The sequence below is a fragment of the Carassius gibelio genome, chromosome A16, assembly GCF_023724105.1.
Source record: "Carassius gibelio isolate Cgi1373 ecotype wild population from Czech Republic chromosome A16, carGib1.2-hapl.c, whole genome shotgun sequence".
Classification (NCBI taxonomy): domain Eukaryota; kingdom Metazoa; phylum Chordata; class Actinopteri; order Cypriniformes; family Cyprinidae; genus Carassius; species Carassius gibelio.
Genome location: NC_068386.1, coordinates 531,884 through 552,693, shown reverse-complemented (window position 1 = coordinate 552,693; position 20,810 = coordinate 531,884). Strand labels below are relative to the sequence as shown.

Here is a 20,810-nt window from a genome sequence, read left to right as displayed (position 1 = left end):
GCACCTAATTCTAAAATCTTTTCATTTGTGTGTTCTTGTGTACGTACAGACCCTCCGAATGCACTGATATCTGGCTATGAGGACAACTGGTATGCCGAAATGCAAGAAGCCACGCTGCAGTGCAGCGGTCAAGGAAATCCAGAACCTCAGAGATTCAGCTGGATGAGGTAAAACTCAGTTCACCTGCATCTCTCGATTTGTTTGTTTGTTCATCTCCCTGTAAGCCTGTCTTGTCGGTTAAATTCTGTTTCGCTTGGCTTCTCTATCAGCATGCCAGAGTAATCTCTAGGTGTGGCCGAGAAGGTTGTGGCCTAAATCATGAGTGAATTTTTAATCTACTTTATCAGATAGATAGGAATACTGACACTGAGAGGTCATTGAAATACACAACAGTTGTTTTTGCATTCGTGAACAATAATTAATCACAGCCACACACCTATTTTTCTGCATTTTTCAGTACAAGTGACTAAGGGGTGTAGACATGGACATTTAGATGATCACGCAATTCCTGAGACAAACATTCTCTGGTTTCCTCCTCCTCTCTGTATCGAGTGGGGAAACCTGTTTTCTGGCTGCTCGGTGTGAATGCAAAGCAAATGAAGTAACTGTGGCCTGGCGTCGTGTTGCAACTTGCGCAGCAAACCGACTGAGTGCATTTTCACACGGAGGGAGAAAGCGGGGGATGAGAAATGGCTGGTGAGGGGGAGATGAGTAGGTTTAGGATGATGGTGTCAGGAGAATTTGCCTGCGTGCTTGTGTGTGTCATCGGATGAGTCCTACCACTGTCCTCATGCAAATTGGACTGTGCTGTATGAAAAACATGTAACTTATAGTTCCTGGTAAAAGCTCTGGACAAAGTTCTTATTGTCTATGGAAAGACTGAATGGGCCTATTTGTGGTTTTAGCTAAATAAATAGGCTTGTCAGCTTTTAATACGGGGGAGAAATGCACTTGGCAGAACTTAAAACTACAAATCTGGCAGGTGCCAACATAGGGAGTTTGCTTGACAGCCATCATTCTTAAGTATGATGCAAGGTAAACAAAACAAAGCACTTACCTAGACTACATTTAATTCAGTTGTTTTTTGTTATGCTGTTGCTTGATGTAAAAAAAAACTGGATCTTGATGCAAAACCTACATTTACATTTATGCATTTAGCAGACGCTTTTATCCAAAGCGACTTACATTGCATCCAGGCTATACAATTTGTTTTCTTTTTACCAATATGTGGGATCCTTGGGAACTGAACCCACAACCTTTTGCACTGCTCTACCACTGAGCCACAGGAACTACTAGTTTAAAACAACGTATGAAAATAGTTTTTATTTATTTATTTTTTTACAATACTATTCTGACTGTATTATGGACAAAAAAAATGTTTTGTCATAAAATCACTGATGACCTGTAAGAAATACAGACTAGGAATATTTTAGGTTGAATTCATGAAATAAGTAATTAGTATATATCCAGTTGTTTTTACAGTACAGTTAGAAAGTTTGGGGTCAGTAACACTTGAAAAATGAATATTTTTATTCAGTAATGACACAATTTATTTATCTTAAAAAATAACAGTAAAGACTTTCATGATGTTCTGAAATATTTCTGTTTCGAATAAAGGCTGTTCTTTTGGAATTTCTATTCGAAGTACCCTGAAAAAATGCATCATAGTTTCCACAGAAATATTAAGCAGCACAACTGTTTTCACCATTGATAATAATAAGAAATTTTAATTTAATTTAATTTAATTTAATTTAATTTAAATGTGGACCAGCATATTAGAATGACAGAAGGATCATATGTAGACTACAAAATCGGTCATAAGGGTCGATTTTTTTAATTTATTTATTTATACATAATCTGAAAGCTGAATAAATAAGCTTTCCATTGATGTATGGTTTGTTAGGATAGAACAATATTTGGCTGGAAATCTGGAATCTGTGTGTGCAAAAAAAAAAAAACGTAATATTGGAAACATCGCCTTTAAAGTTCTTGGCAATGTGTATTCCTAATCAACAATTAAGTGTTGATATATTTACGGTAGTAAATTTACAAAATATCTTCATGGAACATGATGTTTACTAATATCCTAATGATTTTTGGCATAAAAGAAAAATGTATAATTTTGACCCATACAATGTTTTGTTGGCTATTTCTACAAATATACCCGTGCTACTTTTGACTGCTTTTGTTCTCCATGTTAAAATTCTGAAGTATCATGTCCTGGTATCATGCACATGTCAGTATTCTGTAAGCATAAATCATTGGTTATGTGAAGAATCCTAGACTATAGATTCTGTTGTTTACAGTTATGTGCTTTGATTGAGGGACTAAATCATATTTCGTTGATCACACAGGAAAGATGAAGCTCTACCCGAAGGTGTGACTATGGAAGGAGGCACTCTGCGCTTTTCCAGACCCCTGAGCTTGACCGATCAAGGAGTTTATGTCTGTACCGCCACCAATGAGGTGGGATCTGGAAAAGCTGAGATTCTAATAAATATATCAGGTGTGTATCCCATTGAAAACTCTTTCGCCCATGTTAAGATGCAATGCACAGTGCTGCCATCTAGTGAAAATAATATGCAACTGCATATCTCATAATCTATCAAATTGAAAGAATAATGAATATTCTGTCACCATTTACTCACCCTCATGTCGTGTCAAACCTGCATGATATAGTTTTTTCTATCTGTGGAATGAAAAAGGAGATGTTAGGCAAGAATGTACAGCCTTTTCCATAAACTGCATTCTCTAAAAGAACAGAAGCACCATAAACAAGTCTGACTCTTTCACACAAACGATGACAGGACTGTTGGAATTGAATGTACAACATCTTGATAAGTTTTTTTTGCATGTTTTTTTCAGAGTCGCCTCCGAAAAACGCATCTGTGAACTATGTGATGATGATTATTATCGCTGGTGTCGCTGCAGTGATTGTTCTCACTCTTATCATAGTGATCATTTCAGTGAAGCGCTACTATAAGCGCAAAAATCAACAACTGGCTATAGAGCTGGTTGCAAAAAAGTAAGAAAATGTGTCTTTCTTTCTAAACATAGAATAATGAACATGACTGGTCTGATTATGAGAATTGGTGTAGTGCACACCTGTACTTCAGTCTGTGTCTGTCTCACTCTCTTTGTAAGGGAGGAAATCAGCACTCTGTCAAGACAAGCCTCAATTAGGAGAGTCAACTCAGGAAGCAACAGATACTCAGTAAGAATACATGTATACACATCAACAAATGATTATTAATAATGCAAGGTTTGGGGTCAGTAGGATTTTTAAAATGTGTTTTAAAAACATCTGTCTCGACACCAAGGCTGTATTTATTTAATCAAAAATGCAGTAAAAACAGTAATATCTCTAAATATTTTTTTAAAATGTCATTTATTTCTGTGATGTTTAAGCTGAATTTTTTTGCATCATTACAGTCTTCATTGTCACATGATCCTTCAGAAATCATTCTAATATGCTGATTTTGCTGCTCAAGAAACATTTCTCATCATAATCAATGTTGGAAATAGATTCACTGCTTAATATTTTTGTGTAAACTTTTTTTTCAGGATTCAATAATGAATACAAAATAACATTATAAATATAAATTATAACATCATAAATAGTAACATTATAAATGTCTTAACATTCTGACTAAAAGTATTACTTTCTGACCCCAAATGTTATGGTAGTGAATGATATGCATGAGTATATACTGAATATATAAAGTTTTATCATTTCAAACTTTATAATCTTCCTTTTATGAAATGTTTTCTTTGACAATTTGAGTGTTTTATTTGTTTACCACTTGTACTATCCTGATAACTGATGTAATGACATTCATATATGTTTTTATTTTAATTATTTTACATATGGCTTATGTATCTAATTTCCTTTTTGGGCAATAGCATTTATGTATACAATCACTGTATATATATTGCAGTAGATTATATCTTCCTCCCACTCATCTCACTCTCTCTGTCTTCTTTTAAAAGGATGATAATAATCCTTTGAGAGCTGAAGGGACGATACGCACAAGTCTCTCTTCACTGGTTTGTTACTCTTTTCATGCATCATTTCAAAAATCACTATATACACCAGTCACATTCTGTAATTGTTCGATATGATACATATATATATACACATACACACACACACACACATAAAAATTCAATTCGTATATTTTCAAAGGATCGTCCTCGCTCCAGGGACAGTCGGTCCACGCTGGGAGGGGTGGACTCACTCGGTCGTCCTGCAATTTATAACACGTCCAGAAGAGGTCGAGACAAAATCATGGACAGAACTGAAAAAGAAACTCGGCTGATGATGGAGTCTTATGAGCAGGACAGTAACTTGTCACAGGTATGAGATCACATACAGAATTGTTGTAAAAGAACACAAAATGGTTTTCTTTTCTTTTTAAACAAATGGTCAGTGAATGAAGGTCTAGTCACATGTTTACACTTGTGTGATACAGGAAACCCAACTTCTTCCTCCTCTCCACCCCTCTTCTTATTCAATGGAGCAGGCTGTTGAAATTGTGCGGTCTCGGAACGGCAGCGCCATTCTCCCAGCGGAGGGGAGGCCGCAGTCAGGAGGAAGTACCAGAGGGGGCAGCAGAGGGCATAATTCGCCCTTAGTATCCATGTACCCGACTCTTACAGATGAGGAAGAGGAAGATTCTGTTAGTCCTACGGATTCAGGAGTCCACAGAGGTTTAATGGAGCCTGATGGATTTGAGAACGGTGGCAGCGATATATCTGAGGCGCTATCCAGTCATTTTGAGCGCACTAATGGCACACTGTGGCCCAAGTCGAAACCCAATAACATCCTGCTCCCAGCCAAGACAAAACTTTTCCTGCCGCATAGCCCAACTATCCACAAAGCTCAGATCGTTTAGAGCATTTATATGGAAACGTCCATATAAACATGGTTTATTTTACAACATAAGGGTGCGTTCCTCTGTAATTTCACTCGACAAAATACTTTGTTTGGACAACCAACCCAAAAATTGATTTTTTTTTTTTTTATGAATTTTTATATGATTACATTCTCAAGGTGGCAAAACCATGGACCAAATGACTATCAGGACATAGTCTGAACTCAAAGCTGAAAAATAGTACCAGAGGTACTAAAACAGTGCCTCAAATAATTGTGTAATCCGGAACTGGGACGCTTGAGTATTATGGGTCACAGCATGTGTTTCAGATGCAGATTAACTGGAATCGGCCAGAGCTGAGCTCCTTTGTGTGACCAACAATGGAATTAAGATCTTTTTTTTTTTTTTTTATTATTGTCATCGCAACCTACGGCTTCACTTGAATTGCTGTTGAGGGAGACAATACTACATGAACTGGTTTTCTGGTCAGTTAATCCTTCACTGTGACCTTTTGACCTTGATGTCTGTAATCCAGAGATGTACAAATGTTTTGATATATATATAGTTTGAATATATGTGTGTGTTATGTATTTTGACAGGAAACTACCCACTGCATGAATAGTATTATGAAGTATTGCATTACCTTGTTTTAAAATGGCTCCTGCATGTCATTGTAGGTGTGACACTGTCATTGTTTACAACATTTATACTTCATACTTCATTATGTACTAGTGCTTTAAATGCATTTTGTTTTAATAAGTGGGCAGTTTTACCGCAAGCTCCTGAGATATTCTTTTGAACTTTCTGTCTAACAAAATATAAAGCCTTGGTTTCCTGATGGTAACTTTGGAGTATTCAGTTCACTGCAGTGCATGGGGGTTATTAAATCAACCCTAATTATACTGCTAATGTTAGATGAATTTTAAAAAACACAATGTTGAATCAGGACATTATTGTTCGGTGCTTTACAGCCTAAATTTAAAGGTGTGTTACCTGATGAAAAAAAAGTACCATATCAGGAATAATTAACACTAAAATGCTACAGTAAAGCTGGGAATACTGTGAAAGTAGCAACCACTGTCAAAAATAAATAAGAATGAATTAATGGAAAATTTTAATAATTTATTATGTTTAACAATATTAACCACAAGTTCAATATCAAGTATTTTGGTGTAAGCTATTACCTTGGTACATTCTTGTAACCTGTCCCTCACCGTGCTTGGCTTCTGCTGCAGGAAATGCATTTAAGAATCATTTTAGGAACGTCTGGTTTGACTTTTATTTTGAATTTCAACACAATGGATCTTAAAGTTCTTTTTGCTCCACTGTCATTCTGCATAGAACTGCATTGCAATTAAAGAACTCAGATTTACTAAAACAGTCTCTAAACGTGGAAGATACTGAAAGAAATATCTGATACCTTGGAAATTATTTATTTTGTATTCAAATACCTTTTAGTCAGGAGGTTCCCTCACAAAAAAGAGAAAAAAAAATTATTAAACGTAAATAGTGTTTTAAATTAGTATATTTTGCAAGTGGACTCCAGTCTAGTACTCCAGTCTAGTACATAGTTCATTGTTTTAAAAATACAATTTTAAATAGTCACAAAGCGCTCAGAACGGGACTTTTATTTCGTCAACAAGGCGTATCCACGTCCATTTTGATGACGTCTCACGGTGGCGAGCTTCACACATTGCTGCTTTTAATTCTAGGCACATTCGCGGAGGAATTTACCATCCATCATCTTTCCTTCTTCAGCGGCGTCGACGCTCTTCCCGATTTATTTTAACTTCACTAGCTGTACGGTTTTGTACAAAATCTATTCTGTCTTTTGAAAATATACAATTGCGCTGAAATTTGTTTTCCCTGATGATATGGATTAATTTGTTGATGCCTACAGAAATTGCCTGGACACAATTGTTCCACCTGACCATGCAGAAAACCCCGGGGATAACAACACACTGCAAGGATTAGTGTAGTTCATAAAGATCGCTGCTTTTTGTATACACATCATATTTTTTTATACCGGAATCGCTTTATTAAATTATAGCCGGTTTTTCTAAGAAAAGGAACAAGGAAGAAAGGAAAGAAGGAAACCCTCAAGCAGAGGTATGTATGTAATGAATGAATGAATGTAAACCAGATCATGTGTCATTCATGTCTTCAGCGCATCTTTGCGTTACATTTGGAATGTGTTTCCGCATTTATGCACTGCCGCCCTTGATTTAATTTAATGTTTCTTAATTTAATTTTGTGAATTGTTTAAAAGCGTAATATTATTACATTATATTATATAGCGTTGTAAAATAATTGTACAAAATTATATTGACTTTTACATTTTTATTTTGTGTGCATGTAAATATATATAGCCTAATATCAAGTGTAAAAAATTATGTCTGTACAAATACACACACACACACACATATATATATATATATATATATATATATATGTGTGTGTGTGTGTGTGTGTGTGTGTGTATCATACAATGTTATAAAGTTGACATCAAATTGGATTCCTGCATAATATTCCATAATATTCCCCCAAATAACAATAATGATATTGTATAACAATTGCTTATTAAACGCAATAGAGTTTATTGAGAATTTTTTGTTAAAATTACAGCTTGAATATTCTATTCAGAAATTAAAATCATTTTAGAAATGTGACTTCATTCTAGTATAAATTGCCTTTTATGATTTACTGACCCATATAGAACACAATAAAGAAAAATGCAGAATTTGCAGTGGATGGAAATATCCCAGGAAAGCTTGCTCCTGGAAAGCACCTTTAGACCACAGTCCACATCTCAAAGCTTTAGGATTAACAAAGTTGTAAGCTATTTATAGTGGGATGTTTACGGTTCATTTTACTCTTAACATGGCTTTATTGATTCTAGTTTTATCACATTAAAAACAGAAGGTTTTTAGGGATGGTTGATTTGTCCAAATATATAGTCAATAGATCTCATTAGAGTGTAAATGTGTAGAGGAAGGTAACCGAAACATCAGACCTTAAATGCTGCTGGTTGGTGGTTTCTGACTGGAGCTGTGTCATGTTCATCCCTGCACAGTCACAGACACGTGAGAGCTACGGCCTTCTCCAGTTTCACTGGACTCTCACTTTTACCTCCAAGCCTTTCTGACCTAATAGCCTAATGGTCAATAGAACTGAAAAATAGATAATAGCACATTTTATATGATGGACCATATTATTGGCAGCAATTTTGAGATTATGGCCAGGGTTTATAAAATTAATTGGAATAATAATAATACTTTTTTATTATTAAAATTTTTATTTTTCATGTTTTTGAAATAAGTCTCTTATGCTCACAAAAAAATTTATTTGAAATATAAATATTTGTGACATTATAAATGTTTATACATATATATATATATTTTCTAAACTTTTTTTCTATACAGTATCTTTTGCACTTTTTGTTGTGACTAATATTTTATTATTTGAATCTTGTTAAAAAGCCAATAATAGCCTTTAAAGCTTGTGTGACAACATGCCCCACTGCTGGGTCATGAAATGAACATGATGCAGTGAACTGTATCTTTATTGTTGGACAATAATTATGGTATTCTTAAATAGCTGCACAGAACATTTCAAAATAAATGTGAGTATAACAAAAACACATGATTGAAGTTTGAACTTAGTGATGTCATTGCACTATTTGCATACTGAACTCTGATTGGTCTTTTTTCTTGCATGTATTTGCACACAGAATTGTAGTTGGGTTTTTGCTCTCCTATTGTTCCTATACAAATAATCATGTCAGTTTAATCTTAAAGTCTGTGTTATTTTATGATTTGCTGACAATTTACTTGCTTTATGTTATACTCATGTAAAAATATGCGGTGACTGATTTATTTAATAGTGACTAACGGTATATGCCACTACTCTTCCCACAGTCATGTCCTTCAGGAGGGGTGTTGTCAGGCAGAGTAAGTTCAGGCATGTGTTTGCCCAGGCTTGGAAGGCTGAGCACTGCCTCGATGATGTCAGAGTATCACGCGTGACATGGGACGGTCCACTGTGCGCCACCAATCCCAAGTTCATTGCTGTTGTCATTGAGGCCGGAGGAGGCGGAGCCTTTCTTGTGTTACCACTCGCCAAGGTTGGCATGCGTTCTCTCGCATTAACAACAACCCTGAGGATTTACAGTTGGTATTTTACATAGGTTTGCATAATCAAATGGTTCTGCTCACATAGTTCCTGTGTCTCCTAATACTAGAGCGGTCGAGTGGACCAGAACACCCCGACCGTGTGCGGTCACGCGGCTCCGGTGCTGGATGTGCAGTGGTGCCCACATGATGACAATGTTATTGCCAGTGCCTCAGAGGACTGCACTGTCAAGGTTTGCTCCTTTCCCTTTAACAAAACCTACCCATCAGTGACTGTCTTATAATTACTGATTGTGTGAATATAGCATCACTGGGCCTTTACATGGTAAATATTATTAGTTCAGTTGAATTTGGCTGTTTTAGCAGTTGGGTAGGTACTGGATTGCAATAATTATCTAAATATTTTCAACCTTTTCAGATGAACTTTAGTTTTTTTTGACTAAACATCCAAACACCAAATATACTCTATGCACAAATACTATATATATTACATTTACATTTATTCATTTAGCAGACGCTTTTATCCAAAGCGACTTACAAATGAGGACAGTGGAAGCAATAAAAAAAAAAAAAAAAATAGCAATGATGTATAAGTGCTATAACAAGTCTCAGTTAGGTTAACACAGTACACGTAGCATGGGCTTTAAAATAATATAATAAATAAAAAGAAAACAGATAGAACAAGAACAGAGCAAGCTAGTGATAGAGGTCACACACACAGATATATATATATATATATATATATAAACTGTATATATGTATATGTGTGTGTGTGTGTGTGTGTGTGTGTGTGTGTGTGTGTGTGCGTGTAAAGACCTTGTGTGTGTGTGTGTGTGTATATATATATATACACACACACACACAGATATATATATATGTATGTGTGTGTGTGTGTTTATATATATTATTATTTCTTTATTTATTAAAATTTTTAAAACAGATAGTTCCGGTTCTTGATTCTGATTGGTTGAGCCACGTTCGAAGCTGTTGTTAATTACACTACAAACATACACCTTTGTTTACTTCTGTGTGTTGCTCGGCAACCACTCTTTTAGAACCACAACTGTTTCTGAAGAACTACGTAAGCTGTGTCTCATTTGAAGGCTGCATACATCATCGGGGAAGTCTAATTTAAGAAAAGTAACCGTTAAGTTGCAAAGTAAAAAATAAATTATAGTATTTTAAAGCTCATAAGGAATAACAGTCAATTTTATTAGGGTTTTTCTTAAATAAGACATCCTCAATAACGTATGCAGCCTTCAAATGCGACCTCCGGAGGACACAGCCTGCGAAATGAGACGCAGCCATTGTTTGGTGGAAGAATGTTGTTTTCATTTATATTATTTAACTTTATGTGATATGTTTTATTTTGTGAAACTTTACTAGGTATATGGAATAACCGTTTTATAAAAGCAATACGCCCCGTGAAGCCGTGGTTTACAGGGAATTTTACAGCAGTAAAGGTTTTTTTTAACAACGCCCCTTAGCTGTTATAAATTCACTGTAAACCATAGCTTCTTAGGGCTTATTGCTTTGATATAAACTACTGCCCAAAGTCTTAAATATTTCGAAAGTCTCTTATTCTCATCAAGGCTGAATTTATTTGATAAAAACAGTGAAAATGTTAATATTGTGGAAGATTTGAAATAACTGGGTTCTGTTTTAACATATTTTAAATAATTATTTTAATTGTAGACTGTAAATAATTTCTGTCATTTCAGCAGCCATTGCTCTAGTCTTCATGATCTTCAATTATTGTTTGTGCTAAATTATTACTGGTGGTTCTTATTATTACCAATGTTCGAAATGTACAACCTGTGATACATTTTTCAGGCTACTTTGTTTAATAAAAAAGTTAAAAAGGACAGCTTTGACTTAAAATAGACGTCGTTTGTAAATATATTTTCTGTCACTTTTGATTAATGCATCCTTGGTGAATTAAAATATATAACCCAATTTTTTTTTAACGGTAGTGAGTCAAAATGAAGCAGCCCAACTGTTTTTAACATTGATAATAAAAAGAAATGTGTCTTAAGCCCCAAATCGGCATGATTTCTGAAGGATCCCGTGACACTGAAGAATAAGTTAAGACACTGTATTTTTGCATAACAGATTTGGCAGATTCCTGACGGAGGTCTGACATCTCCCATGTCTGAAGCAGTTGTGACTCTCGAGGGCCACAGTAAAAGAGTGGGCATCCTGGCCTGGCACCCTTCTGCTCTCAATATCCTGTTGACTGCAGGTAAGCTCTTCCTATGTGTATATACTGTATTTACTTTGCCAGCTTGGATTAAGTCTGTTCTGGCACACTCTATTTTTGGCATGTGCTCTAATTCTAGTGTCTTAAATCGTTTATCAAGCCCTAATTTTGGATATTGGACTTGTTTGAGGGTTCCGTGCATCTTCAAAGTTTTGAAAAAAAAATAGAGCTGTCAATCAAATGTAAAGAAGTAACAAAAATAAATCTCAGATCTGAAACTGGACCGCTTGATGCACAGATTGATTTAAAGGTTTGTGCACGACCAGCCAAAGAAAGGTGGTTTGGATTTGATTTGCATTGGCATGGAAATATCTGAGATGCAAATCTTAGTTCTTAAACTGGAAAGGTGTTTTTTTCTTTCTGACCTTTTGGCCAACTTTGGTCTTGTTTGTTCTTGTTCTAGGATGTGATAATGTCCTGTGTGTGTGGGATGTGGGCACCGGGGAGCTGGTGTACCAGCTGAGTGACGCCCATCCAGACCTGATATACAGCGTGAGCTGGAACCGCGAGGGCAGCGTCCTGTGCACCACCTGTAAAGACAAAGCCTTACGAGTCATTGATCCCCGGCGTGGAACAGTCATTAAGGTCAGCCTGTTCATTTCAGCCAGGGGGTCTGTGAAGAACAAATACAATACAGATTTTCAAAATAAATATAGAGGCATCTCATGCTTATCAAGGCTGTATTTATTTGATCTACTTAAAAAAATGCAATTAGGGCTGTAATTTTGTGAAATATTATTTCTATATAAAAGAACTGTTTTATATTGGAACATATTTTAAAATGTAATTTATTCAGTAACCAGTATTCAGTCACATGATCCTTCAGAAATCATTTCAGTATTTGTTTTTCCAGAAACATATGATTGCTATATAAATATATTTTTATCATTACCCATGGTATTTGTATACCCATTTGAAAAAAAAGTTGTGCTAATTAATATGTGACCCTGGACCACAAAACGTAAGTTTTAAGTCGCTTTGGTATTTTTTAAGCAGTAGCCAAAAAAACATTGTATGGGTCAAAATTATCTTTTTTTTAATGTCAAAAACCATAAGGATATTAAAGGGGTCATGTGATGCTTTTTTAAAGATCATTATTTTGTGTGTTTGGTGTAATAGAATTTGTTGACATGCTTTAATGTTCAAAAAAACACATTCTTTTTTCAAATACTGTACATTATTGTAGGTCCTCTATGCCCTGTCTCTCTCAAACGCATCATTTTCTACAAAGTCCCTCCTTCTGACAAGCGCAGTCTGCTCTGATTGGCCAACTGACCCAGTTTACTGTGATTGGCCGAACACTGCAAGCACTCGTCAGAAATGTAACGCCCCTTTTCATAATCGTGAGCTTCATCTTTCAAAGTAAATGTAAAGACAGTTAATAATGTCCTTAGTTTTACCATCAGTTCAAGTCCGAAAGGGGAACAGAGTCTCGTGAAAGACAGTGATGAAGCTCGTATGTGTTTGCAGAGACAGCGGCCTCCACTGTGTGACCCTGTCTCTCTCTCTCTCTCTCTCTCTCTCTCACACACACACACACTCACACTCACACTCACACTCACACACACACACACACACACACACACTCACACACACACACACACACACAATGTGCTAAACTCCGCATTTGAACAGTCAATAGCAAATATTTAACCTAATAACAAAACATACAGTTACTTACAGAAGCTGATTCAGAAGCAACAGATTGTCCTCTTCTAGATTCGAGAAACGGTCATCCATAAAATGTGTTGCTGTTCTGTTGTAACTTGTAACTTGTAAGATTTCTAAATGCATCTACTTTCAGAAGGCCAAATAAAGTGCTTTTACTTTTGCCTAGATACATACAACATCTCCCTGACATGGCTGCTTCAACACTAACCGCGGTTACTGAAACCAAGATGATACAGGTGTACAATGTAAACATAGACATTAAGTGCACCTGAGGACTAATGAGATTATTCTAAGAATGTTTATCTGCTGGAAAGAAGCTGCTCTTTAATCGGGATGTTTCTGCTGTAGTGATCTCAGAAGCAGCTGTTTTGTCCTGGCTGGGATATTTTGTCCACAATGAGCTTTTAGCGTCTGTGATGGTCCAGTGGAGGGGAAATCTATCAACATGGATCATTTGAAAGCATTCATAAGCATTGGAAGATTAGTATTACATAACCACTGGCCAGTCACATGCCACTGCAATTCTGTTTGAGATGTGGCGGACTTGTTAAATAGAATATTAATGAATTAATACTTTAAATCAATAAAAAACAAAAAAGAAAATTGTGGTTGCCTCTAAACATAAAAAGTTCCCAGTTAGTTTAGGTCTTGCGCTGTCCTCGTCTTCTGCATGAGATCACTTTGGAATCCTTAAATGGACTTCGGATCAGTGTTTTTGCACACATATGGGATTTATGTTTGACAATGTCACACTCAGGTGCGGGAGAAGGCTCATGAGGGCACCAGGCCGATGAGGGCCGTGTTTCTGGCTGATGGGAAAATCCTGACAACCGGCTTCAGTCGCATGAGCGAGAGACAGCTCGCCCTCTGGGACACGGTAAGAGCACTCTGTAGAGGAGAACCACTGGTCCTCTTTTGTTTTGTCAGCAAGAAAGATCATTTAGAGCCTGAGGGGAAGCATTGATCTGTGCATAGAAACTTGATTGAACTTCCCACTGTATGCTCTATGGGTAATTCCTACTAAAATAGCACATGACTATTCAAAAGTTTGGGATCGGTAAGACTTTCTTTAAAGCACATTTATTCAGCAAGGACAAATTAAACTTGATCAAAAGTAACTGTAAATGTATTTTTAATGTTACAAAAGATTTCTATTTCAAGTAAATGCTGTTTTTTATATTCATCAAAGAATCCTGAAAAAAAAGTATCGCAGTGACCACAAAAATGTATACAGTTAAATGCTTGCAGCATTGATAATGATAAGAAACATTTCTTGAGCAAATAAGCATATCAGAATGATTTCACGTGACACTGAAGACTGGAGGAACTGCTGCTGAAAATTCAGCTTTTCCATTACAGGAATAAATTACATTTTAAAATATATTAAAATACTTTCAATGATAATAACGATATTTTCCATGAAATAAATGCAGCCTTGGTGAGCACAATGGATTTATTTTTTTTAAACATTAAAAACTCTTACCAACCCCAAACGTTTGAACCATAGTATATTTATAAACAACACCATTTAAATATATTTATTTAGATTTTATTCTATTTTAATTATACTTCCTTCAATTCAAATGGAATTTGAACTCTGGTTTACTATCCATATTCAATTTAAATTCCACTAAGCAACCATCTGAGCAATCATGCCCTAGCATCCACTGTCAGAGCCACCCAGAATGCCTTAGCAACAGCTAATATTATAGTAATGCACAAACTCATACAGATCATCCGAGCAAAACCTTAGCAAGCATTTGCAATGGCCAAACTTCCACTTCTAGTGATTTCCAGCCACATGCCTTAGTAAAGTGCAACTCACATACGACCTTCGGACTTCAAATTACTATTCAAATAGCTTCAAGTGACCTTAAAATGTCAAGACTTTTTCAACTTTCATGCAAAGTTCTGTCAAGTCAGCATTCAGTGTGTCTTGACGAGTTTGCATTTTCTAGTTTTTATTTTGTTGAAGTGCAAACATTCAGTTTAGTAGCTTCAGGACATATGAATAATCAGACGCTCACAAATGATCTTAGCTGACATAAAAACATCTGTATAAAGAATCAGCCCATCAATCAGATATTTCTCTCTTTTTGCTGTTGCCTGTCTGATTCAATTATTGAGCATGAAATAGTGCTATATGTTTTGATAACCTAGTGTATATATGACTGTCTTTGTATTTCAGAGGGATCTTTCTGAGCCAATGGTTTCTCAGGAAATAGACACCAGTAACGGAGTTCTGCTTCCATTCTATGATCCAGACACCAACATGGTTTACTTGTGCGGCAAGGTAGGATTACCCAGTGTTACCTGATCACCTTCAACTGTTGCACGACAGGTTTCTCCAGCAGCTCTAACAGAGATATAAACATGCTGTTTCAATAAACAAATAAACATGATTGTTGCACAATCACTGCCTGCGGTAGCTTTCCTTATTTACATACAGCAAACATAAACACACTACCATTCAAAGGTTTGGATTTTAGTTAAAAATCTTCTAAAAAAAAAAAAAAAAAAAAGTCTCCTGTGTTCAACGATAAAAATACTATATTTCAATATTTTAAAATGGAATTTATTCCTGTGATGTTGAAGCTGAATTTTTAGCAACATTTATTTCAGTATTCAGTATCACATGATCCTTCAGAAATCATAATATTTTTTGCAGAAAACTGTGACGTTTTTCCAATATTCTTTGATGAATAGCAAAAGAACAGCATTTATTAAAAAAAAAAAACATTTTAACCATTCAAATGTCTTCACTGTGACTTTTGATCAATTTAATGCATCCTCAATTAATCAAATTATTAAATTAAATTTATGCATTTAGCAGATGCTTTTATCTAAAGCGACTTACAGTACAGTGCATTCAGGCTAACAATTTTTACCTATCATGTGTTCCCGGGGAATCAAACCCCCAACCTTGCGCTTGATAACGCAATAATCTACCAATTGAGCTACAAGAACACTTATTAACACTTATTAATTAACAATTATTAATTTATTTTACATTAATTAATTATCAATTATTAATATATAAGAGATGTGGAATATGTAAGAATAAAATAAATGGCACAGTGATGGTATCAGATGTAATACTATGGTACTCCTAGGCATGAGTACTAAAAGTATAACCAGTAGTTGATTGAATCTAGAGTTGTTAATGAACTGTAACACACGGTCTCTCTCTCTCTTTCACAGGGAGATTGTACTATTCGTTACTTTGAGGTGACAGATGAGTCCCCGTATGTTCATTTCCTGAGTCTGTACAGCAGTAAGGAGCCGCAGAGAGGTGCTGGTTTCCTAAGCAAACGAGGAGTAGATGTCAACAAGTGTGAAATAGCAAGGTATGAACTGAACTACTGTGTTACTTTAAGGTCTAATCGTAATCATATTTGTCATTGTTCGATTTTGGTACTTTTTATCCCATTTGGGTGTGAATCTGATTGCACTTCCTTTGCCTTGATGAATGCCCTGAAAACATGTGAGTGGCAACTCCATCTTGAGTCTTTTTCTTAGTTTGTTCTGTTTGATGGGTTATTTGGCCGGAGTGCTTGACTAAGAGATATAAAACTGAGCAAACAGGAAGTGAAAGAATAGTTCACAAGAAATGCAAATGGTTTCTTTCTTTCTTCCATGGAGGATGAATCACATTCGACATACATACAGTATATTACTATTTAAAAGTTGTTTTTAATATGATTTTTTTTTTTGTCTTTTCTTTAATCAAAGATACTGTACAGCATTAATTCTCGGACATATTACAATTTAAAATAACAGGTTTCTATTTTAATGTTCTAATAATTTTCAGCTTTTTTCAGCAACCAGTCTTCAGTGTCACATGATCCGTCAAAATCATTCCAATATTTGTTAATGTAGTTCTCAATAATAATTCATTATTCATAATATAATAATAATTTATTAATATTAAATTAAAAGAACATCATCTATTTTAAGTCAGAATTGAAATAGCAATATAAATGTGTTTTCTGTAACTTTATTATCAAATGTATCTATGGTTTTTGAATATAAATATAGATTTATTTCCAAAAAACAAAAGAAAAATCTTACAGACCCCATGCTTTTGAACAGTAGTGTATACTTCATACAGATATTATATTCCATAAAACATAGGCATATACTGAAAAGATGATTTCAAGCTTCAAAAATGAACCTTAAAAGAAGTTTATTCCACTCATGCAATATAACTCTAAATGTTGCTTTTTGTGCGTAACAAACTGAAATAAGGATTATTCGCTAAAAACAAAATTCTCTTTTATCTTTATTGTAGAGCAGAAAGTCATTATTTTTACACCTGCACTTATTCTTAAATATCATCTCTCAAGTGCTGGCATTTATCTCCATTATTCCTCATTTTATTCCATCAGGTTCTACAAACTGCATGAGCGGAAGGTCGAGCCCATATCTATGACTGTGCCGCGCAAGGTACGTTCAGTCTGCATGTCAGAGCGACCACTCGTACAATTCTGAATTTTGTGTGTTAAGCGAGTATGAAAGGAAAGTTACTAAGTAAGACCTTTAGAACAGTTGAATTTCTGTCTGAAATACTGAGACAGGAAGTTCACTGAAAATTACCATGTTCTAAAATACTCTCTTAAACTACTTTGGTGTCCCCATTTTGTAAGGCAGCTATCAGCCATATTGACTCCAAAAAATATGTTCAAATGGTGAGGATATGCTCATTTTTACTCAAGTTGTCATATTGAGGAATGACATCATCGGTTTCAAAACAAAACAATGAACAGACAGAACCAAATATGCTGGCTGATTTTTGAAAAATCTCCAAGTAATACCATTTTTGAGTGCAAACAATATGTAATATTTATTTATGTCACTCATCATGGACATTTAAGGATGCTGTCACATATTCATTGCCCCGAAAAGAAATTTGCCCAGGATGTAAAAATAAACAAAATTCATACTTCCCTTCATGCTCTATTAATTCACTAAAACAATTAAAGTCTGTCATCATTTACCCATAAGAGAAAACATCACACGGCTTTGGAAGTGACATGAGGATGAGAAAATCATGACAGGATTTCCATTTTTGGGTGATCGGAAAGACAAAACAGAAATAAAATGAGAAACTTGCATGATTTTACTATAATTTGTATATTGCAGGGGGGTTTTTGTATTCTACGTAATCCCACAATGTTGTATTTTTGGAGTCTTTGTGAAAGAGGAAGTAAGAAAATGTTATCAGCTGCAAACTACTCACTGGCATACAGACCTCAGTCAAGGAAGCATCATATTTAAGTTTTGACAGGAATGAAGTCAGGCCTGTGAGGGACAGAAGTACAGTGCATTCAGTGGATTGTAATGTTGTTTAACAACATAGCCATTGTTCAGCTGACAAAAAATCTTTTAAGGTGACAAAAACTCTGTAAAACCATTTTGAAAAGTTTTACTTTAGAGAAAATAATATGCTCAAAGACTTTTATATAGTGTGTGTGTGCAGCTGTTTTATTTAGTCTGTCCCTCAAAGCCCTGTTTTCATCCGTGTTAAATTCAATGTGGCGTCTGACCTGATTAAGGTCTGTTTACCAAACTCTGTCTAAATGGTTGTTGTTTTTTTTCACCCACAATCAGTCCGACCTGTTTCAAGGGGATCTGTACCCAGATACGGCAGGATTAGAGCCCGCTCTTCAGGCAGAAGATTGGATAGCAGGACAGGACGCTCCTCCAATCCTTGTGTCCCTGAGCGGAGGCTACACGGCCCCTCCATCCAAATGTGGCACGCTCCGGGGTCGACCCAAACTGCTCTCTCAGACCAACACTAGTCCCACAAGCACCACTGCGCCAGCAAACCCTATGGCTGTTGAGCTTGAGAGTGAGGGCTTGGGCCACGGACAAGGAAGAAGGGATGTAGATGGAGGCATAGAGAGAGTAAAGAAAGAGGTGAATGACAAGTTTGGACACAGATAGATAGATTGATAGATATTTTAAATTATATTCTATTAGATTTCATGGTAGTGTGTATGTTATGTAAATTTACACAATACCATGAAAACAAAAATTTTCTGAACTATTTCTGTTTTAATTATCTCACAATTTGTAAGATACAAATAGTTTTGATATAACATACTTTTATTTTGTGGTAGAAATGCGATTTCTTACATTCAAGCAATTAAATGTATGAATAAAAGTGTTAATTTCTTATATATTAGATCTTAATTTTAATATTTAAGTTCTGGGCGACAATTAATCACGATTAATTGCATCCAAAAAATTTTTTTTTACATATTTTAGTGCTGGGCAACAATTAATCGTGATTAATTGTATCCAAAATAAACGTTGTTTTTTTTTAACATATTTTAGTGCTGGGCAACAATTAATCACGATTAATTGTATCCAAAATAAAAGGTTTTTTTACATATTTTAGTGCTGGGCAACAATTAATCGTGATTAATTGTATCCAAAATAAACCTTTTTTTTTTAAAACATATTTTAGTGCTGGGCAACAATTAATTGCATCCAAAATAAAAGGTTTTTTTGTACATATTTAGGGCTGTGCAACAATTAATCGCATCCAAAATAAAAGGTTTTTTTGTACATATTTAGGGCTGGGCAACAATTAATCGCGATTAATCACATCCAAAACAAACGAGTTTTTTTTTTTAATACATATTTTAGTGCTGGACAACAATTAATCACGATTAATCGCATCTAAAATAAAAGGTTTTTCTTTTCATATTTTAGTGCTGGGCAACAATTATTCATAATTAATCCAATCCAAAATAAAAGTTTTTTTGTGCATATGTTTGTGTACTGTGTATATTTATTTTAAATATATAAATACACACACATGCATGTCTTTATTTAAAGATAAATGTCTTGTTTATATATATGTTTAAATATATGATTAGTCATTGCCCAGTACTATATTAAATATATTATTTATATGCCTTCATTTTTTTGCCTGTTTATATTAAAGCTTAAATGTGCATTTTTATGCCCAAATGTTAAAGCTGAAATGTTTTTCTTTCTCGCACAGGAGGACCAACTTTCTGATATCCTGACAGAGATTCGGGCGTTGCGTGCTCTGGTTCTGGCTCAGGGTCACAGGATCGACGTCCTGGAAAGGCAACTCGCCCGTATTGAGGATGGAGAAGTGTGAAGGAAACTACAAACATATCACAACACATAGCCTTACCCAGATTCAGAAAGCTTCACTGAAGGGTTATGGGAAATGTAGTTCCATTGCTGTGGCACAGAGATAGAAAGACAATTGAGCTTTGAGTTTTGAGCTTTATCGGTACACTTTGGGTTTTAATGCACTGATATTAATATCCTAACTGCTGCTCATTTTGTGCTTTTTAATAGGGCTGTTATATCAGGTACTTATTACTGCTAACTACAGTTTTGAAGTCTAAATTTGGTTGGGTCAATATTTGCATAAACATGCAAACTTTAAATAAAAAGCAGACTTTATAATCTCTTGTAGCCTCAGCATATATAAATGCTTTTACTTAATTAATGTAGTTTGAATCTAAAACCTTCAGGAAATGTAATAATCCAACATGCTGAATTGATTGCTTTCTTTCACTAAAGTTCGATGGTGTATATTGACCAACACTGTTCTTGGGTTTAGCTGCCCTCTCTTCCATTTGTATGGCATAACATACGTAGCATTGATTTTGGATGTTGTTAAAGTTTAATTATGTGGATATGTGAGTAGCATGTGATAGAAACTGTACTTGGTGTTGAAGGAATTTGTGAGCTTTCATTTCAATATAATGAAGAAACTTTATAGCAAGAGTTTCCGAAATGAAATGCAGGTCTTATAGGAAGAAAAATGTCCAGGTCGAATTTCACCCAAAAATATAATACGATTTTTAGAATAAGATTTTTATT

The 20,810-nt window shown here is 35.1% G+C and overlaps 2 protein-coding genes across 3 annotated transcripts; both read left to right on the top strand.

Annotated features, from left to right (window-relative positions):
- The first annotated feature begins 50 nt into the window (after nt 1–50).
- LOC128030266 (nectin-4-like) lies at nt 51–6,252 on the top strand. Its single transcript, XM_052617745.1, has 7 exons — nt 51–167; nt 2,355–2,506; nt 2,866–3,025; nt 3,145–3,214; nt 3,991–4,047; nt 4,187–4,357; nt 4,473–6,252. The coding sequence occupies exons 1-7, from the start codon at nt 100–102 to the stop codon at nt 4,893–4,895; spliced, it is 1,101 nt and encodes a 366-aa protein (XP_052473705.1). The 5' UTR covers nt 51–99; the 3' UTR covers nt 4,896–6,252.
- Nucleotides 6,253–6,544: 292 nt separating this feature from the next.
- On the top strand, nt 6,545–20,810 carry LOC128030262 (coronin-1B). Of its 2 annotated transcripts, XM_052617737.1 has the most exons (12): nt 6,545–6,674; nt 6,775–6,983; nt 8,792–8,997; nt 9,115–9,237; nt 11,117–11,246; nt 11,668–11,849; nt 13,693–13,812; nt 15,124–15,228; nt 16,137–16,282; nt 17,324–17,381; nt 18,546–18,854; nt 19,951–20,804. In XM_052617737.1, exons 3-12 carry the CDS (start codon nt 8,794–8,796, stop codon nt 20,071–20,073), a joined length of 1,500 nt encoding a protein of 499 aa, XP_052473697.1. In that variant the 5' UTR covers nt 6,545–6,674; nt 6,775–6,983; nt 8,792–8,793; the 3' UTR covers nt 20,074–20,804. The 2 variants fall into 2 exon arrangements, with proteins under 2 accessions (XP_052473697.1, XP_052473696.1); XM_052617736.1 differs by having other exon boundaries at nt 6,568–6,983; nt 19,951–20,810.